At 37.4% G+C, this 27,869-nt stretch overlaps 2 protein-coding genes across 3 annotated transcripts; both read right to left on the reverse strand.

The window, feature by feature from the left end:
* Positions 1–10,085: 10,085 nt before the first annotated feature.
* LOC112779728 (uncharacterized) lies at positions 10,086–13,566 on the reverse strand. Its single transcript, XM_025824063.3, has 6 exons — positions 13,314–13,566; positions 11,710–11,852; positions 11,404–11,618; positions 11,226–11,318; positions 11,024–11,126; positions 10,086–10,645 (listed from the first exon to the last, which is right to left on the reverse strand). Exons 5-6 carry the CDS (start codon positions 11,048–11,050, stop codon positions 10,226–10,228), a joined length of 447 nt encoding a protein of 148 aa, XP_025679848.1. The 5' UTR covers positions 11,051–11,126; positions 11,226–11,318; positions 11,404–11,618; positions 11,710–11,852; positions 13,314–13,566; the 3' UTR covers positions 10,086–10,225.
* Positions 13,567–14,334: 768 nt separating this feature from the next.
* On the reverse strand, positions 14,335–24,500 carry LOC112775134 (uncharacterized). Of its 2 annotated transcripts, XM_072227933.1 has the most exons (7): positions 24,237–24,500; positions 24,020–24,148; positions 23,773–23,934; positions 15,971–16,188; positions 15,778–15,879; positions 14,987–15,080; positions 14,335–14,882 (listed from the first exon to the last, which is right to left on the reverse strand). In XM_072227933.1, exons 1-7 carry the CDS (start codon positions 24,439–24,441, stop codon positions 14,629–14,631), a joined length of 1,164 nt encoding a protein of 387 aa, XP_072084034.1. In that variant the 5' UTR covers positions 24,442–24,500; the 3' UTR covers positions 14,335–14,628. The 2 variants fall into 2 exon arrangements, with proteins under 2 accessions (XP_072084034.1, XP_072084035.1); XM_072227934.1 differs by lacking the exons at positions 15,778–15,879; positions 15,971–16,188 and adding an exon at positions 22,370–22,401.
* Positions 24,501–27,869: the final 3,369 nt, after the last annotated feature.

The following is a 27,869-nucleotide window of genomic DNA, read 5'->3' on the forward strand; positions in this document are numbered from 1 at the left end:
CTATTTCACAATAGCAATATCACACTTCTCCACAATTTCTTTGCTTTGAAGAACGCTTTTGATAGTTGGTTGAGCTCCGGGTGTTGTTGCCGATGGAAAATAGGATTGTAAACCTTTGACTTGTTTTCCTTTTCTAGAGATAGGTGTTGGAACCCTGGATTTTTGTTGTTGTTGCATCTCATTACGTTCGATCTCGTCAAATTCTCTTTCAACATCATCACAAGCATTATAACTTTCGGCATATTGTTCTTGAGTTTTTCTTTTCTTGCTTCGAAGCTCTTCAATACTTTCATGGAATTGGTGTCTCACTGCAGCTGGCACCTTTCGACAAGACTCAACATCTCCTCCTTTTCCAGCCAAATGAAGCTTAAACCGATGAATTCCTCCACCCCTAATAAGCTTCTCACAATATATGCATAGCAGAATTGTTTTTCCAGACTCCACAACTTGTTTACAATGACCCCATGCAGGATCATTTTTTGCTCTATTATTGTTTTTTTGGGTTCCGATTGATGCATCAGCAGTTGATCCTTGTTCTTGCGAAGATGGTGTTTCTGATGGTGTATTCACAACAGACATTCTAAAAGAATATGGAGTAGCAAAACCGCAAAATTATAAAACAATAACAATCCTAAATTAGTAAATTCCCTAGTTCCTATTCCCTATTAAGTAAGACAGCAACCTTAAATGCTTAAATAGTTAAATTCCCTATTCAGCAAGACAAACATATTCATATTTCATAGATTCAAATCAAGCATATAATTCAACAGTTTCATATCTCCAGTACAAATCAACAAAACAACAAATTTACAACTTACAAGTCAGCAAGGATATTCAGCTTAACAATTTCAATAAGCATATTCAACAGTTTCATATTTCAAGCTTTCAACAAGGATATTCAGCTTAACAATTTCAACAAGCATATTCATATTCATAACAGCAAGTCAGCAAGAAGTGCAGAAAAAAAGTAAGTTTACAACTTACAAGTGCAATGCAGAATAGAGCGGGTGTAATGCATTTTTCACAGAACAATCATTAAACTTCTAGTGTAGAACCGAGCAGAAGCAGATTACAGAACTGGAGCTTACCTGTTTGACAGAGTCACAGAGCAGAAGGGCGAGGCAACGACGAGTTCGACCGGAAAAGCAACGGCGACTGGGCGGCAACGGCGAGTTTGCGGGTGGCGGGTCTGTATCTGTCCTGTTCCTACTCCCTTGGTTGAGTTGGTTCCTTCAGAGTTCAGACCGGCGGTGAGACGAAGAGTATGACGGCGGGCGGCTGGGGGCTGGGGGCTGGGGGCTGGGTGAGTGAGGTGAGGGGGGCTTAGGCGCCGTTAGGGTTGGGGCCTTAGGGGGAAAAGGGGAAAGTGGAAACTGGGGTGGGGGTGGGGTTTGGTAGCCCGTAGGACTTTTCTTTTTTTTTTTTTTAAAATAAACCAAAACGACGTCGTTTTGGAAAAAGGAATAAAAAAAAACATTTCCGAACCGGTCGGTTAACCAGAAACCGCCGGTTTTCTGGTTTTCATCAAAACCAGCCGGTTCAACCCGGTTCAAAATGGCTCTCTTCCTTATCCGGTTACATCACTCAACCAGACCGGTTATGGGTCCGGTTCATCGGTTTTTCGGTCGAACCGACCGGTCCGGTCCGGTTCTTACAACTATGAAGGTAACATACAAGATGATCTTTATATACTAAGTGTGCTTATAATACTCAAAATCAAAACTTCACTTAGTGTGATCTATTTTATCATATTTACCCTGTATATTAACTAAAATTCACCTATGCTTGAGATTTTGTTTCATGAAGAGATTTTTCATGCTATTACTCATTTATTGGCAAAATTTGTATGAAAACTAACTAAAACCTACTGAAATAACTACTAAAAATAGGCAATAATGCACCTGCATCACAACACCAAACTTAAATCTTGCTTGTCCCCAAGCAAGGAAAGAATTATGCACAAAGGATTCTTTTTATTAGAGTGCGCTGAAGAATTTCTTATGATGCCTTGGTGAGTGAAGTGATTAAGTGATAATGAAGGCCAACTCCAATTATATGCTTATGCAAGGGTTCCAGTGTTCATTAGTCCTTACATCTTGGAAGTCTTAGATCTTAGGAGTGTCATTCGAATGGTATTATGGAGTCCTCTTTACAGATTATCACCTTGAAGCAGTATTTATTTGTCTTGGCCTCGACTCTAGGCGTCATGTCTCAAAGCGGCCCTTTAGGATAAGTTTTCAATCAATACTCCTAACCCAGTTGGGTTAAGGTATTAGGTGATGAAGCACCCCTTAGGATTTACTTGCTTAGGCCTCTTTCTTTGACACAAATTCACCACAAGCATGTAACTAGGACAATAACTCTTTGAGTTTTTGTATCTTTCTTTTTCATCCTAGTAATTGATGCTTAGAACCTTGGGCTTTTTCCTTGTTTTTATTTTTCTTTTGTTTTCTTTTGTTTACTGCTTCTTGGATCAATAGATTCTTGAGAATTTCCATAACACTTTTCCAAATTTCAATTCCTGTCTATGAGCTCCCATGCAAGTTTTCACAAACATGTAACCTCAATACACAATCATACAATCAGTCTATTTCTCTTAATCTTTAGCTTGCCTCAAAATTGATAAAATTCCTCAACACTTTCCTTTCAAAAGAATGATTTTTTTGATGCACTTTTAAGTATAATGGGTGCAAGCAGATTCAAGATGAGGGTGCAATGATAAGTAATGAACCATGCTTATTACTAAACTAAAAGTAACTTAACAGAACAGAGGTAGACCCTAGAATTCAAAACAAGAGACATTCATGATTGCAATTAAGTCTACTGGGAGTAAATGAGAAGGAAAGGAACTTTACAACCTTTGTAGCTCATCTTCGCCCTTGTTGTCCTTTCTTGCAGACTTCCTCCCTCCAATCACCATCTTAGAGTAAGTGCTTTGCCAGCAAGCAACAAGTAGGAGCAGTGGTGTTGAGATTGTGATTCAACCATGAATGTCAGAAAAAAGAAACAAGTTATGAGTAATGCATAAAATTAAGAAAGCTTGGTTAAAAAATGACACTACAAGCCTAAGAAGAAAAGGCATTATGATTGTACAGACAAGTGGTATTGCTGGATACATTGCATAAAAAAAATAAGTGGCACACTAAACTTAGTGTGACACTTTCTCTTGGAATCAATGCAAGTATCCAGAAAGATTGAAAATAGATTGTTGCAGGACAACACCAAACTTAGAATGTGATCATATGCCAAGTTTATTTGAAAAGAAGCTAAGTAAAAGAAACTGTTGTATTAATAACAAAATCACCAGAGCCAGAGCTGTCACGAATAGGGGCTTCTTGGTGAGGCATTAACACAAACAGTTAGAGAGCATAGAAAACAAAGAACCAAAGCAATTACATGAACAAAGCAAAACAAAGAAAATGTCTAATCTAGGTAATCAACCAACCGGTAGTTTGTTAATCACAATTAATCCCCGGCAACGGCGCCATAAACTTGATACACGGAAAACTTGTCTCTCAACAAATTTCCCTCGGCAAGTATACCGAATTGTCATCAAGTAAAAACTCACAATAGAGTGAGGTCGAATCCCACAGGGATTGATTGGTCAAGCAACTTTAATCAGAGGAATGTTCTAGTTGAGCTAAGCAGAAATTGAGTTGATAATTGCAGAAACGTAAATGGCAGGAAAGTAAATAACAGAAAGTGTAAATGCTGGAAATAAAGAGCAGAATATAAATGGCGGAAAGTAAATTGCAGAATCTTAAATGGGGATTTGGGGAAATGAACATAAAAGTAAATGGCAGAAAGTAAAGAGAATGGGCAAGATCAGAAATGGGGGATTCATTGGGCTCAGGAGATGTTGTATTCTCCGGATCAAGTTCATTCTCATCTCTTCCTCAATCAATGCATTCATTGATCTCCTTGGCAATCTTAAGTGATTAAATTCCAATTCCTTGGTAATTCAATCTCTCAAATCTTGATCAATAGCCAATTCCTTGGTCTAATTGCTCATGAGAAGAGATGAAGTATGGTCACTGATTATACCACATGTATTCCCAAATCAAAGTGTTGGTAGGATTATATGTCACTATATCTATCCAAACCCCAATTTGGTCCAACATGAGAAATCATGAGAAAGCATTTCTAGCATGATCTCTTCATTCCTCTTCCAAGGTTCCAAAGATATCCAAGTATGAATAGCTTCTTTTCTAAGACAACTACCCAATTGGATGAAGATTGAAAGCTTTCTAGTAAAATCAAGAGAAAATAAAGAAGAAGAATAATGAAAACTATTATTGATCCATCAAATTACAACAGAGCTCCCTAACCCAATGAAGGGGTTTAGTTGTTCATAGCTCTGGGAATGGAAGAAGATAAAGAATAATGCATTATCAAATTAACTAAAAATTACAGAGAAAGTAAAGTATACAGAGAGTAGTTCTCCAAAATGCTAAAAGCTCCCTTACTAGTTCAAAAATACTCCTATATATACTACTCTTCTGATCTTCTAGTTGGCTCTTCAAGTCTTGGATATGGGCCTTTGATCTTGAGTTGAGGCAGTTATAGTCTTCAGTGGGCTCAGCTTTGCTTGCAGAAAAAGTGTGAGTTAGGCGTGGACGTTAGTTAGGACGTTAGTGGTGTTAACGTTAAGTAAAAATGTGGGTTCGAGAACGTTAGTGACGATCACCTTTTTCACTAACGTTCCAAGCCAAAAATGATCCACGTTAACTTCAACGTTAGTGGCACTAACGTGACCACTAACGTTGCCTCTTGGTCCTTCACAAACGTTATTGGCATTCACCTTTTCCAATAACGTTGCTTATTGCCTCTTTTCCCCACGTTAGAGTTCACGTTAGTATAACTAACGTGACCCTTAACGTGGGCATGCCTAAGCTTCGAGAGCGTTAGTGACACTTACCTTTGTCACTAACGCTCCAAACGCCCCTCCTCCCCACGTTAGAGTTCACGTTAATTAGATTAACGTGGCCACTAACGTGGTGGTAATTGCCATCTCCAACGTTAGTGACAAAGGTGAGTGTCACTAACGTTGGCCTATCACTCCTTGCTCCACGTTACCCTTCACGTTAGTGGCCTTAACGTGACCACTAACGTGGGCAATCTTGGCCTGTTCCAACGTTAGTGACAAAGGTGAGTGTCACTAACATTGGCGTTCTCCTCTAATCTCCACGTTAGAGTTCACGTTAATTAGATTAACGTGGCTCTTAACGTGGCTTATGTATGGCCTTTTAGAACGTTAGTGGTGTTCACTTTTACCACTAACGTTGGAGCTCCTCCTTTCTTTCCACGTTAGCTCCCACGTTAATGTAACTAACGTGGCAACTAACGTGGGTTATGATGGCTTCGAAGGCGTTATTGGCGATCACTTTTCTCATTAATGCTACAAGCTTATGCCCATTCCACATTAGTGGTCACGTTAATTAGGCTAACGTGGCTACTAACGTGGCTCTTCCTTGCTTCCTTTGTTCTGAAATCAAGCAAATAAAGTGCATCAAAGCTCTATTCCAAGTCATGAGATCATGCATTATCCAATTTGTCATTCAATTCATGCATAATTCTCATTAAATCATGTAAAGTTCACAATGTTTGCTTGAATCAAGATGTAAGTGTATTTCTACCCAAAACTTGCTTATTTACTAAGAAAATGCATGAAACTACCCTAAAACAGTAAAGAAAAGGTCAGTGAAATTGGTCAAAATGCCCTGGCATCAATACTGCTTTCAGAAGAGACTTAGAGTATAGACTTCAAAAATTCCATCATCAAAACAAGCAGATAGGTAAATTTCACGCTATTTCAATGAAACAGTTACGGGGGTGTGCATGTTTATCATGTTCCGATTTAGCACCCTGGCATGCAAAAAAGTAAATTCCCAGAAGGTACCGACACAAAAGATATACCACTCGGAACCTTTCCAACCAAACATGCCTGAAATCTAGATAGTTTTCCCTTGCTAGTGTCGAAATGCTTTGGAGATAGTGTCTTTTGCCAGGTCGTTGTGAGACTTCACCAAATCCACTGCCAAGCGCATCCAAGTCGCCTTGTTGACATGCTGAAACAAAAGTCAAGTGAATACCAACGTATCTATTTAATAGATGCCTCGTTTAAACTTAATTCATTATAATCTCAACGGGATGAATGTGAACATAAGAATAACTCTACCTATACCCCGTAATCTTGCCACAGGTGCTCCCGAATCATCCACTGGGAGACCCACACGCCACAGTCCATGCTATTTGGGCACAAATCACTCAGATATTTAGGGTTTTGTTGTTATAACAATGAAGACATCAGATAACTAGTAAAAGTATACTAGAAAATCACAAAAGTATACGAAATATGGAAATGAAAGGTCTTACGAGTTCCCCTGTTGTTGAGGCACCTCTGGCTCCTCAAACTCGAACATTGAGATCCTAGGATGCAGCGCCTTAGGTCCCGATAGCCAGGACTTTCCCAGCATCAGACCCTCTAGGTGAAGTGCCTACAAAACACAAGCAGAATTCCTAGGTACCAGTGACATGTGTTGGCCGTTCGATGGGTGGCCATGTGGTAGTGCCAATGATACCGAGGTTTACCACCCGAAGCATCATCGTTTTCCTGGCATTCGCTTCACGTGGGTCTCGAAGTGAGTCTAGATACACCAACTTCTTCCACAGGACGTCGATTATCATCAGGTACCAGTGTTGGTCACACCACATGGACTGATAAACCTGAAAATAAATCCAGAACAATGGTAAGTATGAAAAAGCAGCAACACATTAAAAAACAAGCATATGAATACATAATACCGGTAGCGGTGTACATACCTTGGCAGTTTGGTCCACCTTGCTGCACATGTAGTTGTTGCATCTCGACGTCATGTTCGCCGATGTCAACGACTGGCCGCCAAATGTAGCTTGCTGCAAATAAAATACCCCAGTTTAGTTGGAATCGTTTCTCATCCTGGTGCAGAGGCCGACCAAGGTAAGGCTTTTAAGAAACCAGAGAAAGAATTAAAATGTGATAGGTAAACGATGTCCGTCACGACTATCTTTCTTCTGTTGCATGGCATTACGTTATTGGATTCACAATACAGTGGCTTTACGTTTCAATTACCAACAAAATATATTTGCGAAAATAAACACTTAAATTACAGGTGAGTGACTTACAATGGATGGGAGGAAAGATGCGTAGCAATGGGTTTTTCAATAAAATCTAACACAGATCATGCCTTGTGGTCCGTGTCGGACTGTGAAGTTAAGCACTGGTGCACTAATGTGTGTACATTATGGTCTTTTACCATTGCGCTTTTTCTGAGAAATGACTGAGACTGAAGCTTGTTATGTCAATCCGGATGTCGCATCTTATTGAGTTGAGTGGCACAGGTTATGAGTTGGTGCGAACATAACATTTCAAGCGTGGGTAGCTTAAACAACGTTGCATCTTAGGGGATCGCCCAAGTCAATCTGCTTTTTGCCTCACCAAGCATGGTTCTATATACTCAGGGTTATGCAAACCAGCCAAGACCGGTTGCTTAAACGACTAAACTTAATATATTTCTGTTATTAAAAAATATAACTGCCTCGACTAAAAATAAATTAGTTGTGTAATTATTTAAAGAGTAACCGGACTACTTGTTGAATTTATTATATCTTTTTTTAGTTTAATAACTATAACGAAGCGGTTCAGAATTTGGTTCACGGGGTTATTGGAAAAAATCAACCAGCCTAGTCAGGTACGACCCAGACTGTGATTACACACATCAACTTCATTGCAAAGGAAATCAGGGTTGCCTCCCTAACAAGTCACAACCTATACATGCTTCCGTGATGCCAAGTGCGCATGGAATACCCAACATGCCAAGAGCTACACCCCCCTCGCATTGCAAAAAACAAGCTCCCCCTCCTATATCTTCATAACCGAATCCATGCATGGGATTGGCTGAAATTGGAAAAAAAATTCATCAACCACATAAGACTCTGACTACTAGGATCCTTGTCACTGTTGCATGACGCGGCAAATTTCACATTCAGGAAGGTCACGGCGACTTGCAAGGTTTCCGCTCTACCAATGTGTCTAACGTCAACCTATGCAAGGCAAGCAAACGGTTTTTCCCGATTACTCCAATCTATGTATCTCTTTTATTTTAATGTCTAGTGTATGTTTAGAATGTCACATGTTTTCGTTGTGTAACCTCGACATTGCCTGTTACAAATTATAATAATGATCTTAAGTGATTATGTCCGGCTGATATTACCAACTATGTTAAAAAACCTAGTTGCAGTGACTTACACAGGAGTATATCTTTTCCCAGTCTCATACGGTTCTGGTCTCCATAGTCGTATCTAAAACACGTTTCTACGAATATCATAACAAAAGTGTTAACTATGCTGTGGTAAAATATATTTGCTGTTTAATTTTTTACCCTCCGAATCTAAATATAACTAATAACATCTACTGCAAATTTAAATCTTAGTCTAAACCCCGTATTTGGCGTCCTAAACCTTATTTTCGTATACATTAGTGACAATAATATAACTACCTTGTGTTCAAAATATGTGTCACCAACCCCAGATATTGTATCCACACCTAGACGGTTATATATTCTAATTTCAAACATAATTATTAGCGTTATTTACTGTTTTGCTCATTCTCGCTTTGAAGTGGCTTCCCATGAAAAATAGCATATCCCTATGAACCAAATTTCTAGATGTGGCCTATATTTATTGCGCAGGAATTAATATATGGTGTATCATACGAATCAACATCCGTGCACATGTTTTGGGGACAATAATATTACATGTTCAGTTAGGCTTCAATATTTGTCAAGTGTTACGTGCAATAATGCCGTACGATGCATGTAGTTTATTTTAATAGATTGTAGTCGATTTTTCCTTCGGTGTAAGAATGGAATTAAGGTTCTTTCTTCATTGCAAACTGCCCGGTGATGACGTCGCAAACTACTAATTAACCATGCAACTTTGCCATGCAAGCTGACGGGTTCACCGCACCCCCAACCGAGCTCTCACTAAATGTCTAAAATAATTATTTCAATTATTGTATCATAATGATCTCATTAAGTATAATTTTCCTAGTTAAATATGCATAACACATTTTTATCATACATTTAACAAATACTAAACTTATGTTATCTTAAGGAAAATATATTTCAAAAAAGTATGAGTTTTTATGCGAACAGTGATAATTAAATCAGTTAATTAAAATTATAATTTACATCTAGAGCTTGAAAACACATAAATTTCTATTATATTCTATGTGCATTTATTCAAAAATAATATTAATAAATATCATGTAATCATAAAAAAATTATATTATAATTGAAAAAAATATTTGATATTTTTTTACTTATACATATTTAATTATATTTATATTAATAATTATGAATAATAAAAAATATAATTAATTTAAATATAACTAAGCATAAAATTAAAATAATATCTAAAAAAATTATTTCACATTTTTATTACATCACTACAGCAGAGGCGGAATTTGGTGGCGGTTTTTTTATGAATTGGCAGCGGTTTTAAACCGCCGCAAAATCAAATGCCGGTGGTTAATCGAAACGCCATGGATATGGGCGCCTGGATTGGATTTGGCAGCGGTTTCCAGCAACCGCTGGCATAACCGCCGCTAAATCAAAATTTCGCGGCACACATACAGAAAACCGCCGCCGTATTCCACTGACACATTTTGCAACATATTTACCGGCGGTTTTTTAACCGCCACAATTTTTATCGCTTTGTTTACGTGGCCGCACGTTTAGCGGCGTTTTTAAAACGGCCACCAAATGCTAATATATTTTCTGTTAGAGATGCCGGCGGTTATAAACCGCCGCTAGATATAACACTATCCTTAATTATGGAACCAAAATAGAGGCGGTTTAAAACCGCCGCTGTTTTAATAGAAATTAAAAAAAAAAAAGAAAATTCGGGTCTTTAAAAAAAACGCAAAATTGGTTTAAAATATTATTCAATTATTTTTTATAATTCTTCTTATATTTTTTATTATTTTAAAATTGAATATTTTCAACCTTAGAATCTAAACTTGTAGCAAAAAGAAAATTGATATATAAGCAAAATAGGAAATATATATATCCATAAAAATACGAACAAAAAGAAATCTCTTTCAAAGAGTTGCTCAGTCTAATTCAATAAAATGCTTGATTCATAGCAAAATTTCTCCACTCCTAATATTCTACTATTTACTCTATCATTCCACGAAACCCATTCCTGCAGCGATGTCTGGTGGCAGCTCCTCACCCTGGCGTTGAAACAGATAAACCAGAGCACTCTCCATCACCTTCATCTTTTTCTTCTTTGCTGCTGCCTCATCCTCCATCGCCTTCCTCTTCAACTTCTGTGCTGCTGCCTCATCCTCCATCGCCTTCCTCTTCAACTTCTCGTCTTCAAGCTCTGCCTGCAGTTCAAGCAGCTTCCTCTGAGTCTCCTCTAGTTGGACTCCATTGCCAGACCCATGTGAATTTGGACCGAAGATTTGACTAGGAGTCGGTCCAAAACCCACACCACGTACTCTACCCGGTTTCTCTTTTCCGAAAACCTGAGCAATGGAATCATTTTGAGACAACACCCTTGATGACTCATCCTGCTGCTCAATCTCCTCAATTCTTTCCTACAGACACAAATTAGCATAAACAACAATTTTGTTGATGGGTCCATCTCATGTCAATAACACATAGCAAACGATAACATAGGATGCCTGCCACTATAACTAGCTGTAAGGGATAAATGAAACTCAGTCATTCAAATTCTACGGCAACTGTTTCCAAATTATATCTTAGCTCAAATAGTCCAGAAACATAACTGTTAAATTAGCAATGATAATTAAAGTAAGCTGAAATAGGACTTTTAAAAGTCTCTTGGTCTATCTTAACATACAGTATCAAACCATTCATCAAACAGGAGCAAAAACAATATAGCATAGAAAAGTAGACTATTGCCCTATTTGAGGTCATAAGTTTATCGATCAATTATAAGTAGTAGTACTTACACCGATTGCTCTTGCTTCATCATTCATATAGGAGCCGTCCTTTTTTTTTGTGCACCTTTATCCATAACTCTCCTCTACCGACTATTCTCCCTTGTTCTTCCGACTGTATCAACAAATTTTGTGCTATTACCATTTTCCACACAATCAAGGCAACCTTAAGTCACAGAAATAGTCCGAAGAGTGAACAAAAAAAGTAAAGTACCTCTTCTTCCAAACGCCGTGCAAAGCTCTTCGAACCGCCAGTGTGGGTATACTGTTGTTTTGATCGATTCTTCGCATTTTTCTTGCACTTCTTCTATTGGTCCAGCAGAGAAAACGGGAGATTATAAGATGATTTAAAAATACTCAACGCAACAATAATTTGTAATATAGTAGTTTACCTTCGTCTCGGGTTTGGCGCGATAGTCAAGGTACCATCTCCAATGCTCTCGATCTATTTCCGGTGGACGGTTCTCAATATTTTGTTCAGTCGTGAACGTTGGCTCGAAATAAGCATTATACAACCTCAGCCTTGTCTCCTTCCAGGACTTTCCCATAGCTTTCAAAATATTTTTTTGATGGTTCCTTCGCTATCTTCATCAATGTGGAAAATATGCTATACAGATAACAAACAACAGTATGTCAAGAGTTGTAAAAATAAAGCAGATTTATTTCAAAGGGGACATAAATTGGAGGGACACTATCACCACTGTCTGGGAGTATTTCAGAGTCATCGCGGTGGGTAGCAGAGGCCGGAGGCGGAGCCGTTTGTGGTTGCTGACATCCTGGTCCTATTTTCGATTTTTTCGTGAAACGACCTTTTCTGGCCATCTTAGAAGATAAAGGGCGCCTGTTTCAACCAAATAACAAATTAAAATCAAGAAGAGTCAAAGCACATATCATTCTGTTTTGATAAATTTGTTACAACCAAAATTAAAATATAATTCATTGACTAATCTATATAGAAAACACAAGTTTAGATACATATATGAGATTACATACATGTGAGACTATAAGTTCTGCCCAGAACTCTATGATACTGCCAACCATTTCAACAGAAAAAGTACCACGTACATTCAAGATTATAGCAATTGCAAAGGGCAATTCCAAATTAATTGCTATGTTTCATATATAGCTTTTAGTTTCAAATATCACATGAACACTGTTTCTGGCTAAGTGACTAAATAATTTAATATATTTAATTAAGAAAACTAGTGACTAAATGATTTCCACGAATAAGTACCAAATACACAAGAGGAGTATTTAAAATATATACGATGAAGAGCCTATAGGTAGATATGACTGAACCATTAAATCTTAGGTAGACAACAACATTAAAAATACACCACGCATATATCAAAATACAAACCAAATGGCTATATATATTAATGTCATATTTTAGGTACAGATTTGAACAATGAAAAACATATAAATTACTCATGACCTATCCCAATTTAATTAGATCCTTCCATTGATTATTTTCATGCATGTCCTAGAGTGTTAGCTATAATCATTGCAACGAGTATATGGGGCCAAAAAGGTGTCTTATTTTATAATCACCATCGAATAATTATACACTCAAAAAATATAATTCCCAAAAAATGAATAAATAACTAAATCAATAATCATATCTTATAATTTTTTAATTAAATAATTAATTACTAAAATAATCAAATCTCCCATAAGAAAATAATTAAATGTATAATAAATAAACTAAACAATCAAGCTTTGACCTATGTTTGAACTACTTTGCTTTTAACTCTCTATAAAACCATGTTATCCTTGTTCAAAAAAAAAAGAGAAAAGATACAATGCCATATAAGAAGAAACAGTGATCAAATCAAGCTAATAATTAGCATGATTTCAAGCCTTTTGTCAGGGTTTATGTTAGTCATTACTGCCCAAGAGAACTCATCATCAGTTTCAATTGTTTCAAGCAATAAAATACCATAGTTCAAGTTCCTTTAATTAGTTATTTAAAATTATAGGCAGTTAAAGCTTCCCATTACAATATAAGTTTCCACAAATTCAGTATGAAACTTCAAGTCAGAATAGTTTGGGTCTCTCACGAAAATTTTAGGGAATGTGCCTTGAACGACAATAGCATTGTGATCAACGTTAAGGTAGATGCTAACAAATTCAAAGATTTTGAATATAAAGATAGTGACAACTGAATGAGTTCCTACTCTCCATAAAAATCTCATGGGGTAAGGCAAGCCAAATAGCATTTCATAACTAACTCAGAATGAAAGCAATGCAAAAATAACCAAATCCCAAAGGAATATAAGTTCAAACTTTAAGATGGCCCAACCTTGATCTCAATCGGAAGCTGTGAAGACTGGTGGAGAGACCTGAGCGACCGGGAGTGGCTGGAGACCCAGGTCCGGCGCAAGCTGAGGATCCCTCGTTGGGAGCGCGAGTTGTGCGAGCTTCTATTGGGGAGGGGTTCCTTCATTCAAAGTTTTCGAAGTTAGGGCTGGGGAATAAGGAATGAGAAGCAGAGTAACTTATAGTGGAGCTGGGATATTTCATAAAAGGGTTTCAATTTTAATTTCGCGGCTCCCTTTATTTGTGAAAACCCAAATTCCTAATATAGCATTTTAAAGCAAAATCAATAATAGGTGGGTTGATATCCTAAATTTTAAAATAATAATAATAATAATAATATTAATAATTAAATAGAACAGTATAGGGATTAGTCATAATAAAAATTTCTAAAACATGTTTGCTAAACGAGTATGTGACTCGATAAGAAATCCTATGCAAGTCTTTTTTTTTTTTTTGAAAATTCCTAAGTGGCTAATGCTTTTTGTCTTATTTTTAAAGGAAAGACTAGCTAATTTTCTCTTAGCATTTCTTTGGAAGATGGATAAATAAAATATATTAACAAGACACTTTTCTTGGTTTTTTCTCAAATATGTTTTAACTTCTCTACTCTTAAGTTTTTCCTTCATCTTAAAAGATAGAATGTGATTAATAGAGTAATATCTTGGGAATAAACAACAATTTTGGGATGCTCTACAGTTTAAGATAGTAAAGAGTGAGGTTTAATTATTACTCCACATAAAAAATTAAAAGCATTATGAGGTGGATGAATGATAAAAGCAGGAGTAGGTAGGAGAAAAATCTCTTGAGAAATAAATTCCTAGAGACCTAATATATGTAAGTGTAATATAACATAACATATTCATTAGGTAGTTGATTCATGTATAATGTAAGGATAAAAATAGTAGTAGGCATCGGGAAAACATGTGATTTGTGGTATTACAAGTCATTTTAATCTTCTCACTAGTTGGGTGAATGAAATAGCACAAACTTGCATAGGATTATAAACACCAGCGAATGAAATTTATATTTAATAGAGGCAAGAGGGCCTTCACTGTGGCACGGAACAGTGATAAATCCAACTCATTACATATTCACTTTCAAAAAGTAACAAAATAAATGAACCGTTCTTGCCTAAATATCACATTCCCTAAGTTCTCAACCATGATAAACTGCCCAACAAGAACAATCTCTAATAACAATCTGAGAAGTTATAAAGTTACGACAAAATCAATCAACAAGATTCGGCTTTCCCGAATAACTTCAACTGAAATTCAAATAAATAAACTAAAGCAATGTTCTCAAGGATCCAAGTAATTTGTTGCCCACATAGCCAAGTGCCATGCATTCTTCTTACCAGGAGACATTCCACTGTAAGGATATTCATTATCTTTTGGTGTTTTATTAAGGTCATAGGATAGCATGGAACCATTTCGACTGGCAGAAATAGCCTCATCAGACCCATCGGAGGAGACAACGTCCTCTTTCTCCATCGAATCTGGAACCACCTCTCCTGGTTCTTCGGATGCTTCTTGGATCTTTGCACGAGATAACCCTGAGAGTCCAGCATCATATCCAAACATAGAGGAACAATTGATACATTAGAGTGTGACATATAATCCTATTATATTACCATTGCATATATCATGTATTTCTTACTGTCCCATAGTCGTTCAAGGCCATGTTCCATGAGCTTGAATTCCTCACGTGATGCAATATCCAGCTCAACGAGCAGAGCATTTTCATAGTGTGTCTGTACAAAATATTAATTATCAATACTATAAATAAGAAGCAAAAATAAAGTAAAGCACACAGAGACCAATTATCAATCAAAAAGATAATAAGGACAACAAGATCTTGCCCATAATTCTTATCACTGGCATCAACCGATAATTCTGATCTTATTCAAAATTCACCGTAAACTCTCTCACAAGTCTTATAGGTTCCAACTTGGTCTCGGCTTACCCAAATCTCATTTTTACAAGTTCCAACTTGCAAGTGGCTCTTTGTAGTGAATTGTGCACCTAAACTCCATAAAGAATTACAAATATTGCAGGTGGCAAATGGGTGTAGCCAAATTTGTAGGGATATGTTAGAAATCTTTTACATTTCTGAGTGAATTAGGAAATCACTGGCCATACAGAATAATTGGGTGCTTTCTTGAGCCAGCTCACATCATGCCAATACAAGCAATTAAATTTGAGTAAATTTTAAACCCGCACATATTTGTATGTGGTAGATACTAGCATACAACTTAAAGCAACTAAATTTCTTATAGCAAGGGAAAATAGAGTTTACTCTGATCTAAAAAATACAATTATATATCCATCCTCAATGGTGACTCGGCTTCTTTAATTTTACCAAAACAGCGCAATTTAGGAAATTAGCTACATAGATAGAGAGATGTGGTATAAATTAGATAAATCGAAAGGTAAAATAGGAAGTATTACCTTCACCTCGTCAAGTATTTTCTGTGTGAACCACAATTCCGTACTTGTTATAAACTCAAACCCAAATTTAGCCCGGTACTTTCGGTCCCAAAATAGCAATTCCTATAAATTTAACATAATCGCCTGAAATGGGTTTCAACAAAGAATATGACAAGGAAACACATACTAATTAATTGGGGATCAGCAAACAAACCCTCATCAGAGAAGCTGGCGCATCACGAATGGCTCGATAGAGGTGACTTTGTCCAGAAAAGGCATCCAGCCATGACTGTATACGCGACTGATTGAACCACAACTGCCTTGCAAAGGATGTTGCGTGGTCCAACGAAGAGAATGGAGACACCTCTATCATCTTCTCTGCGAACCAACGGCTTCTGGTAATGGGATAGAAGTATCGGCTCTCCAATTTCCCTGATAGGCAACGGAGATAGATAGAACGTATAGGGACAATTAAAAAATATGATTGGAGGAAATCTTATATGAGAGGCAACAGTTAGAAAAAAAAGACCAATTATATCATAACCCAGTCAAATAATAGAGATTTATATGAGGGGATAAGTTTTAAATAACAAAAAATAACTCAATCGAGATATATTTTCTGATAATGAGATGACTAGAATACATTCAACTATCTCTCCTAGGTGAATCATGACAGTAGTATATATGCATAAAATCCCGTGAATATGAGCTACATCCATCATGGAGAAATGTATATTAGGAATCGGAGGCCTCATCACAATCATCACCCACGTCATCGTAGGATTCCTCTAAAACCTCATCTCTTGTCAACCGCAAGCCTTCGACATCAAATTCAGTCAAGCTCGTCATACAGATTTGGGGGTGAAAGTCGACCTCACAATGTTCATAATTTTCGCCTATGTCAAACAAATCTCTAGGCATCACATGGACTACTACACTCCATCCGTTGTCCACCTCATCCTCCACATAGAACACAAGACGCGCCTCAGATGCTAGGATGTACGGCTCATCGTCTTCTCGATCACCGGTGTGAATCGGATTGATAAAATTGACACAGGTATGACCCAACTCGTCTTGTCGCATGCCTCTGCCCGACGTGGTGTCTTCCCAGAGACACTTGAACAAGACTACGTTGAACTGACCACTGTAATTTAGCTCGATGATGTCTACTAATCTCCCGTAGTACGATACACCGCCGACGGCAACATTGACATCCTGTTTGCTTGCATAACTCCTAGTATCCGAAGTGACATAAATCCCACTATTTTGTGTTTTCATCCCTTCCTCCCTCGAGATGGTTCTAAATTTAAATCCATTGACGTTGTAAGCTTGATAGCGTCTGGCCTGAGCAAGGGGTCCACAGGCAAGCCATTACAACTCGTTCGAATGACTGGTGCTTCCAAATGGGACCTAGAACTGAACCATTAGAGGCAAGAAAGCATCAATATGGAAAGTGGAATCCTATGATATTAAGGATTACCTGATGCCTAAACTAGTTGGGGAATTCTTTGTGCACCACACTATCTATAAGAGACTGGGACCTTGTTTTGCTTCGCATTTTTCTCTTTGTGATGGCTCTGTACTCACTATGCATAGTTCCAAAAAGATGTTCAATTTTATGGTCAATTGTTAAAGCTATATTGGCTTGCTGCATAATTTTAGAACTCGATCTCGATACTTACTCTAAGAATTTCTCTACGGCAATGCAATTGACCAGTACATGACGATGTGCTTGAAGGATTTCAGTGGGGGTCAAAGTAAAAAATGAAGCAACCCCGACCGCCTTTCCAACTTCTGGGAACATGCTGGCAGCCTCACTGGGCAGGGCATCGCTCGGCCGATCGTCAACCCGCATCGGTCGGTTGATCCTAGTCTCGACGTTATCTAGATATCTTGAACAGAACGTCAGAATCTCTTCTGACAAGTAGCCCTCTGCAATAGATCCCTCCGGTTGTGCCCTCTTACGCACGTACTGCTTGAGACGACATAGGTACCTTCGAGAACATAACACATAAAATTATAGGTGACAGCTATCCTAAAAAAATAGATCGAGAAAGCTTAGATAGATTTCTACCTCTCAATTGGGTACATCCACCGGTAATGCACTGGGCCACCAAGGCGTGCCTCCTCGACCAAATGCACCGTTAGATGAACCATGACTGTGAAAAAGGAAGGTGGAAATATCATCTCCATGTGGCATAGAGTATGGACCACATGATCCTGAAGGAGAGGTAGTTGACGAGGATCTATGCATTTGCTGCGTAGTAGTCGAAAAAAGGCTGATAACTGAGCCAAGACAGCGGACACTTGGGTGGGCAATACGTGCCTTGACGCAATTGGCAAGAGATGTTCCATTAGAATATGACAGTCATGACTCTTCAATCCCGATAACTTGCGCTGTTTTAAATCAACACATCGAGAGATGTTGCTAGAGTACCCGTCTGGAAAGACCACATTCTTGATAGTCCTAAGAAATACCTCCTTCTGTGGATTTGACATGGTAAAGACTGCAGAGGGATACTTTCCACCTTCAAGTGGCCACATATCATGCCTGATTCCCATCAACTGGAGATCTTTTCGAGCTTTTAGGTGGTCTTTGGATTTACCACTCTCGTTCAACATGGTGAACACAATGTTGTCACACACATTCTTCTCTATGTGCATCACATCAAGATTGTGGCGTAATTCGTTGTTCTCCCAGTATGGGAGATCAAAGAATATACTCCTCTTTTTTCAGGAAGACTCGTCTTGTACCCCGGTCTGCTGTACGCGCCTTCTTTTACTGCCCACCGCTTGCACCTTACCGTGTGAGACTGGCACACCCTCCAACTGTCTCAAGATATCCCTGCCAGTGAATTTGACAGGTGGGGATCTATCATCTACCTTTCCATAAAATCTAATCCGGTCCTGCCTATATCTGTGATCGTGATTCAAGAAGCGAAGATGACCCATGAAACACCATTTCTGACTGAAGATGAGTCGCCTAGTCTCGATGTCCAGATTGCACGTGGGGCAAACTCTCCCGCCGTACGTATTCCAGCCAGATAAATTGCCCAATCCAGGAAAATCGCTGATGGTCCACATCAACGCAGCATGCATCTTGAATATTTTCTTCTCACTGGCATCGTACGTATCAACACCGGCCCACAACTGCTTCAACTCATCGATCAGTGGCTGTAAGTAGACATCTATGTCATTGCCAGACATTTTTGGACCGGGAATAATCATGGAGAGAATAAAGTTGGTTTGTTTCATACAAATCCATGGGGGTAGGTTGTACGGAATAAGAATAACTGGCCATATTGAGTACTTTGAACTGAGGTTTCCATAAGGATGGAAGCCATCACTACCCAGGGCTAAGCGAACATTGCGCGGGTCGCCAGAAAAATCAGTATATCTCCTGTCAAATGCTTTCCAGGCCTCGCCGTCCCTGGGATGCCTCAAGGAACCGTCAGAATTGGTTCCTCTCTTGTGCCACAACATGTCCACTGATGTCTTGCTAGACATGAATAATCGCTGCAACCGTGGAATCAGAGGAAAGTAGCGGAGAATCTTCGCCGACAGAGGCTTTCCATTCTTTTTGATAACGGCGTTGATCCTTACTAAGGAATTCTTCTGGGTCTTTTACTTCCACCTGGATGCTCCACACTGTTTGCACCTAGACATGTCTTGATCGGAGCCCTGATACAGCATGCAGTCATTTGGACATGCATCTATCTTCTTATACTCAATACCGAGCTTCCTTATGATCCTCTTGGCATCGTGCAACGTCTTCGGAATCACTGCATGCTCAAAGGCATCTCCCAGTAGCTCTAGAATCAAACTGAAAGCCTTGTCACTCACTCTGCACATGCACTTGATATGGTAGAGCCTCACCAAGAAAGACAACTTCGAGAATTTTGAGCATCCCGGATACAATTCCTGCTCACCATCCTCCAGCAAGTCGTGAAGGGCACGAGCCTCGCAGCTAGGTTTGTCAGATATGAACGGCAGCCCCTCCGCAACGTCTCCGACATGCTTATTCATCGAGTCTTCATCGTCACTGTGCAGTCCCGTCAGGTTGAATGCGTCGTGGACCAAGTCACGAATTTGATCTCTTGAATTTACAGTGGGTTCTAGTTCTTCCCTACCGCCGGGTCTCTCGTCTACTATCCTCTCACCGTGATGTAACCAGAAAGTATAGTTAGGGGGCATCAGAAGATGATCGTAGGCGTCCTCTCTAATTTGGAAAAATCGAAACCCACATAAAGGGCATGGACAATGTATCATCCCATCGGATGATGAATTGGCAAATGCGAAGTCAAGAAATCTATTCAAACCATCCTTATACTCTACACTACCTCGTGGCTTTGTAATCCAGCTCTTGTCAATGTCTAAATAAATGAAATAGCACAAACAACTAAATGAATAGTAAAAAATTACATTAAACTAAAAAAAAGAGGAAAAAATGGGGTGTGTGTCAAGAAAACCAGTAATAGTTTGTCACAATTATGATATGGGAGAGTACCATACACAGTAAACTAGACAGTATATTGCAAGCAGAACTATGTAGAAAGGTATTGGGGAGGTTGCTTACTCATTGTCAAAATCTGTGCTTTCTAAAAAATTACTGGTAGAAAGAATTGCTGATCCGAAGTCCAAAAAATGAAAAGACAAAGAAGGAAAAACCTTAAAAAATGAGGGAAAAAAAAACAATAGGGGTAAAAGTTAGATTTATGTAATAATTAATAAGAAACTAAATCATAAAGAATTGCGGGTTAAAGCTATATAATAATAAGAGAATAGCCGGATATAATTTTCTCTGTTATGTTCAATTTAAATTCTTTGAAAGATAGATTTGATTAAAAAGATCACTTGAAAAAAAAAAGTTCATTTTAGGAAAAAATTAATAAAAAATTTATTTAACAAAAAATGTTTTGGAGATAAAGCTAAACATTTACTCCCAAGATTCTTTAGCAAAGTATGCCGGCATGTTTATGTTGATGATGAAGATCTTTGCAAGGATGACAAAAGGTTCTTGATAAAGCAAACTAACACAAAATGACAACTACATATATTAATACTTATATAATTCGTATATAACTCTCTCATGCAGTGACAAAGGGCTATATATACGTTGAAGACAACAATCCAGATATCATAAGCCAAGGCTATATTTCTTTTCAGTCAACACAATGCTGGCAAATAAACCACAAGTAGATAAATTAAATAAATAAAACGAACATTCAATTACAAAGCTTTAATATTGTTTCGGATATTGGATAATTAGTGCTCTGCAACATATTATTTTATCTGTTGATAAACTGAGATGCTTTGCACTAAGCTTTAAAAGAAAAAGGTATATGAAAATGCTACCCCCATATACAGGACCAAAAAGTACGTCTCTCAGAGTACAAGTGTTCTGATTTGTAAGTGTATTCATATAGAGTAAGAAAACTGTACTAATAGCAATCAAACATAGCACAAGGGAGAGAGACCAACGTCAGAGACTTGTTCTAATAATGGCAGTGAAAAAAAACAAACAACACAGCTTCACTCTCCATAGAACACACTCTATGTATATATTTAATCAATTAATTAAGGAATGGAAAGTTAAAAGTGTAACTAAGTAAATAAGGTGGGGGCTGATGCAGAGACATTCTCAATGCATATGAGAAAAATAATTATTTTGAGTTAAATGACAACTCTAATAATTAACATGTATGCGTGATTCATACGACTTCATTCTCACTCTCATATATATATATATATATATATATATATATATATATATATAAGATACTAGCATTTAAAAATTAAACTATTATTGGTATTATGCATTTATTTTTGGTATTTTTATCAAATTAGGAAAAAAATAGTATAATTTGGCTCAGTTTAACCGAAAAAAATGAGAAATAAAAATCAAACATGCCTTATAGTTATAAAATCATTAACTTTCCTCCCTTTTGTATAACAATTTCTCCACCAATAATAAACACATAATCCAGCCAAGCTAGCTAGCTGCACGAATTCATTAGGTGCTATTTTCTAATTTCACATAGCGGATAATACAAATGCAACTTCTATATTCTATACCATTTTCTAACATGCATGAAAGCTGCCAAACATGAAATAGGACTAGGTTCACAATGTACATCAAGTGTAATCAATGAGCTTTCACAAAATCAATGATTCAGACACAATAAACCAAATTTCCTGATAATGCAGCCATCTCAGGAACCAAGCAGCAAGGAGAAATTAAAATTGTACAATGACATGTACAGGCTTCAAAGAGATTCAACTAAGCAAGCATATATAGAAAGTTGTTCCATCAAAGGCATTTGATTGGATCAACATTATCATATCAAAATTTTGCTGAAATATAATGTTAACCTTATCTAGCAGAAACTATGGCCAAGTAGTAGAGTTGAGCAGCAGCCAATTTTGTGTATTGCTTATAACGCTTTTATAGTATCTGTTTATATCAGTCTCAAACCCTTCTTATTATTTTTCAATTTCCTTACTACGGAAAGATCAATTCTAATCCTCACAAAGGCTAAAGAGGAATAGTACAATAATAGTAAATCAAGATTATCATATACATATATAATAAGAAAGTTGTAAGAAAAGTAACCTTGTTTGGAGTGTGCTCTAGAAGCTTCTCTACTGCAAATAAACCAGATTTTCTGATATATAGCAAATGTAATGAATGAGCTTTCACAAAATCAATGCTTCAGATACAATAAACAAAATTTTCTGAGAATGCAGCCATCTCAGAAACTAAGCAGCAAGGAGAATTCTTAATTGTACAATGACATGTATATGCTTCAAAGAGATTGAACTAAGCAAGCAGGTAGAAAATTGAGTACTGTTCAAAAAATATATATATTTAAAGCTCATTGCTAGTTACTACTAAGTGGAATTCTATTTCATTTAGCACTTCTAACTTTAACTTGGCATGCAGTGTACATTCTGTGGCAGGGATGGTATAGTGGCAATGATTGTAGGAAGAGACCAACCTCTTACTCATTCACAAAGTCATTTAGGGAAGTATGTAAACTAACTATTATAGTTCAGTGTTGCTGATATATAATTTAACTACTATAATTAGCTCATATAGCTTTTCTCTAACTTGGTAAAAGTAAACATTATCAGCCTTTCAACCAAGTCAGGGCCAAGTTTCTTGCCCAAAACCAAGTTGGCAGCATCAGTTGTAAGGAACCGGTCAAAGACAACGTTAATGAAGCCAGAAAGAAAAGCTCCACCAACAAGTGCACCAGCCATGGTATGATCTTAACAACAACAAAAAAGTGAATGGATTTACAGAGAAAGGTAAGAGAACAATGGTTGCAGGGTGTAGTGAACTCAATAGAGGGGTTTTCTTAAACAAGTTTTCAAAGAAGGTGTTCTACATGATATTACGTGGTATCGGTCTCCAAGGTAACTATAAAAAATTCGGTATCAGTGGAGTGCTTAGCTGGCTCTGCATTAACTCCATTAGTTAAATTCTTGTTTGAAGGAACCAACACATTGTTAAATAGCAAAAATATTAGTGGTGTGGTTTCACTGTGACCAATGGACACTAGTCTTTGTGGGAATTATATAAAACTAAGGAGTATGAATCTGCATATCATCATGGTATATGGTAATAATATAAGGTTAAAATTTGTTGGCAATAGACATTGGCTTTCACGCTTTCACGTGGTGATAGCTAGCTTATCTATGAGGTTGCTTTAAAAAATAACTCTGTACACTGTTAAATATGTGATGCTTTGGGACTAATAAATTTAATCATGTATAGAAGTATATGTAATTACAGAATTAGGCGCTCATGATGATTCTTTTATTGGATTGCTGGATGTAAACATTATTTGTGGTGAAGCAAGGTTAATATTAACTCGACCTTTTTCCATGTTTAGGTTCTAATTAAACAAGGCATGCTCTGTCAGGGAGACAAGGTTGCATTACAATCTGTTAATCCAAAATTCCGAACCAAGAGTGAAAACACGAATGAAAGCTAAAAGTGTTCAAACTCACCAGGGACAGGGAGAGGCCGCGAGAGCTCGGGATGGCGAACAGTGGAGGGTGGCTCAACAGTTTCGTGCACGGCAGGCAGAGGACCCAGGATCGGCAGCACCTTCGCAGTGGAGCAGCAACGGCAGCAGAGTTCGCGCGCTTCCAATGACTCTTCGCGGGGTTCTGCTTAATTTGGGGAAGAATGAATTAGAATTTATAGGAGAAATTAAAAAGGCGGAAAGGAGAAATTGAGTTAACAAATCCTCACCTGGTGGCATTTTATGATGCAATCGCCGCTGATTTGTGGCACGCGAAGCAGTCCTGCCTTCACAACCTTGTTTTGGAATTGCAGCAATGGGTGTGCTTCGAGGGCTACCAGTTACTCTTCGCGGGTTTTCTTGAAATTTGGGGGGAATCAACTCAGGGTTATAAGAAAAAAAAGGGGAGCAAAACAAAAATTGGATTGCTTAAGATTGGATCCTCACCTGGCAGCGTTTTGTGATGGAGTCGCCGCTGATGATAAGGCACGCGAAGGATTTCTGCTTCCCCAGCATGTTTCACGGCGGCGAGGTGTGTGGCCTCCAGATCTTCGCTGCTATTCACCGTGCCTCGCGTAGGCGATGGCGGCATTTTTGGTGGAGTCGCCGCTGATGATTGTGGCACGCGAAGGAGTTCTGCTTTCCCCAGCATGCTTTGCGGCGGCGAGGTGTGTGGCCTCCAAATCTTGGCCGCTATTCACCGTGCCTGGCGTAGTGCATAATTAATAATGAGAATTTAAAATAATAAGGAACAACATAGCTTAGTAGCAAGGAGTGCATGCAGCATAAAAAAACCCAAATTTGAACCATATCTTCATTAATTTTGGAAATTTCTCTCGAACGGTTCAGTTGAACCGATTTTCACTGATTTTGGGCGGTTTTTATCGGTTTCGACCGATTCTTACCGCTTTGATCGGTTCTATTTCTTAAGCGGTTTAAATACTTTATCGGGCCTGTTGGGAGTTCGATTCATCTGTTTTCCGATCGAACCAGCCATTTCGGTCCGGTTCTGACAACTGTGCCGTTACACTCTAACCTAGTTGCCAACACCCACACACCAAAGAAATTTGAAATCCAAAGTTCAATTCATTTAACTTTTATTGGCTTCCACCGAAAGCCAAATCCTTTCTTCTCTCTCGTCTCTCCTTCTCTTCGGTGACGTCATTCAACAAGGGTGAAAGAAGAAAATGGAAAGTGCAGAAGCTATGGTGGGTTGAAGAACAAGAAGTGTGTTTCCTCATCCATGCAAGAAGAAAGGGCTACAACCAAGAAGCTAGTCACACTATGGTCAGAGCACTTCAAAAGATATTTCCGTCATTTGTGCTTCACCAACGAACCAAAAAGAAATTCTCAAAGTCTCAAGCCCAAATCAAGCAACCATGGAGAAATCACTGTCAAATTCGGACAATAGAAGATATACGGTCCAAATTCAAACTTGGGGCCAAAGCAAAACTCTACGGTCTACATTGAAGAAACTTGAAGAAAATGGGTGAGAGAGAATGGATAAGTTGCATCCAACAGATTCGAAGCTCTCTCTCTTGACTAATGAAACTGCTGCAGCTCTGATAAAGGAGACACAGACAGTATGATTTTTAAACTTGCTTCAACTATGGAAGCTCCACTCTTCTATAATAAGGGTGAACGACCAAGGGTTGAAGACCAGAGAGTACGAACAAAGCACATAATTCAGTTCTTATATTTACCTAAGCTGTTTGAGTTCTTCTCCTTCATGGTTCTCATTTAGTATTTCTTTTTCTCAATTTAGTCTGCCTGAGTTACATTGAAAAAGGCAAATATGGTGAGGTTTTTTATCAAAAAAGCCAATGAGAGGTAAAAGACAGTGAGTTAAAATTGGAGAAAAAGTCATAAGATGTTTCAGATTTTCTTTGTGCATCTTTCTGTTTTGTTTCATGATCCTGTGGGGATTCTCTTACAAGTTGGGTTAGCACTTCGCTGTTGAAAGCTACGTTGAGTCCTAGTCAAATTCAGATTGGGTTAGAATATGGATTTGTCCCAAATAGAATTGGGTAGATTCTAGGAAAAATATTGGTGTGTGTAATTTGGCGAAAAAGTTAGACAAATTCTATCATGATTGTGATGGAGACTGGATGTAGGCTACATTGCACTTAGTAGCTGAAATAGGATACACCTGGGTGTTACTTATTCTGCTCTACTCCATTTCTGTTTCTGTTGCTCAAAAGACAAAAAGAAAGTGTCTCTCAACTCAATATGAGACAAAAGTAAAAATATCTCCTAATTTCCTTTAACAAGGCAAAAGGTAACATTCAGAAGAAAAGGAGGTTAAGATTCAACCCCCCTCTCTTAGCCACTGATAGCCATGAAAGTTTAATTTTGATACACTGATAATGTAAAATATTTTATACAGTCGTTCAATTACTTTCTTACTTTTACATGACTATTCATACTATTAATGTAAAATGTAATTATCTTTTCTGACGTATCACTATATAATTGGATGCACATGTAAAACTACTAATCGTAAAAATTATTTTATTCTTTTAGAATTAAATAAAAGGTTATTTTAGTTTTGTTAATATTAAATTTAAATTCATAATTGCTAATACAATCAATCAACCTCAATAATAATTTAGTATTTTTTAAATTAATGCTTAACGGGGTATGTTAGTCCTTTAAGAATAAACTAGAAGGTATATTAATTTTTTTAAATTCAATCTTCGAAAATTATTTTCTTCTTTTGAAAAATAATTATCGTGTTGTAATCTTTTTAAAAATTAAAATTTAAAATTTTATAGGCATATTTTTTAAATATGTTTCATGTGGCATTTTCATATTGCCTGTTTTCTGTATTAATTTTTTAACTAATCCTTTTCTAATTTCATTTAAAGCTTATACAACAGAAAAAAAAAAAGATTTTTATAATTTCAACCTGTATTTGCAATTACATATATTCAAAAAAGGAGAACAACCACAATAATTCTCAACATGTTGTTTTATCTTTATCTTTTCCTAGTTCAATAAACTAGCTTTACATGGTTATTGTTTTCGGCAAGCTCATTTTTCCCCTGAAAGAGATTTTTTTTTTCGATTCTAACAATCTTAGAACTCTTACTCCCTAAACCCAATAATAGCCCATAGCCTATACACGCTTAGTCAACACTCTTCCCTCCAATCCATATAGACTATACATTACGGGGCCACCTCGAAAGCCCATTACGGGCTTCCTTCCTTCTGACTAACCGGTACGGCTCCAACAACATGCGGCCTGGATAAAGACTCTGACACCACTGCCGAGCTGCTCCCCTTCATAGATCATCATGCCACTTGTCACCACAACCTTCAGCAAAAGGAAATCTCTCCAACTCTGTATACATTAACATATGTATGCTATAATTTCCCTATCTATAATCCAAGTAAAAAATTGATCTATTTTTTTCTTTTTTTTTAAAAAGCAACTACATATAATATTATCACTACATTCTTTTCCTCCTCCTCTTCTTTCTTTTTTCTCACAAACTGTGCCCTAATTTTTTTTCTTAAATTTCAAACTCAAAGTTCAATGCTTTGTAAACTTCTTACTTTCTTAAGTCTCATTTTCAATTTGTTCTTTGTAAAAAATGTATTGGTTGAGAAAGAAAAACAAAAAGTTGTCATTTTGGGACCAAGGTCTGACAATGATATTACTTTAGTTCTTTTATTTTAATAGACTGGGACAATGATATTAGTTCTAAGTTCCAACTTCTAACTTGACGAAAGGTGTTCAGTTTTTTACTTTCGTTTTTGTCTAATGTTGAAGAAAGGAAAATATTTGCGGACCAAAAATTAAACGAAAGTGATATATATTATGAGCTAGTCCAATACTATTTTTGCTTGTGCTTGATTCTGTAATCCATCATCATCTATACTATGAATTTATTAGCTGGTAGTTGGTTGAGACATGAGAGGGACTAGTTATATGCATGGATGTGTGAAATGGAAATGCAGAGGGAAATGGGTTTTTCTCTTTTTGGGCAACGGGCTAATTGGTTTTAAACATTGTTCTTAGATATACTTTTTTTAGGAAGGTTTCCGTTAGCCCACTTAGATCAATTTAAATAAAAA

The sequence above is a fragment of the Arachis hypogaea genome, chromosome 19 (genome assembly GCF_003086295.3).
Source record: "Arachis hypogaea cultivar Tifrunner chromosome 19, arahy.Tifrunner.gnm2.J5K5, whole genome shotgun sequence".
In the NCBI taxonomy this organism is placed as follows: Eukaryota; Viridiplantae; Streptophyta; class Magnoliopsida; order Fabales; family Fabaceae; genus Arachis; species Arachis hypogaea.

Bases quoted from the DNA above. Each gene is read 5' to 3' on its own strand.
- LOC112779728 (XM_025824063.3), bottom strand. From the start codon at position 11,050: ATGAATGATGAAGCAAGAGCAATCGGT. The intron at 10,646-11,023 runs GTAAGTACTACT...TTGTGTCTGTAG, and splicing joins ATGAAGCAAGAGCAATCGGT to GAAAGAATTGAGGAGATTGA.
- LOC112775134 (XM_072227933.1), bottom strand. From the start codon at position 24,441: ATGCTGGGGAAAGCAGAACTCCTTCGCGTGCCACAATCATCAGCGGCG. The intron at 24,149-24,236 runs GTGAGGATCCAA...CCAAATTTCAAG, and splicing joins CCATCACAAAACGCTGCCAG to AAAACCCGCGAAGAGTAACT. The intron at 16,189-23,772 runs GTGAGTTTGAAC...GTTGCCTATCAG, and splicing joins GCGGCCTCTCCCTGTCCCTG to GGAAATTGGAGAGCCGATAC.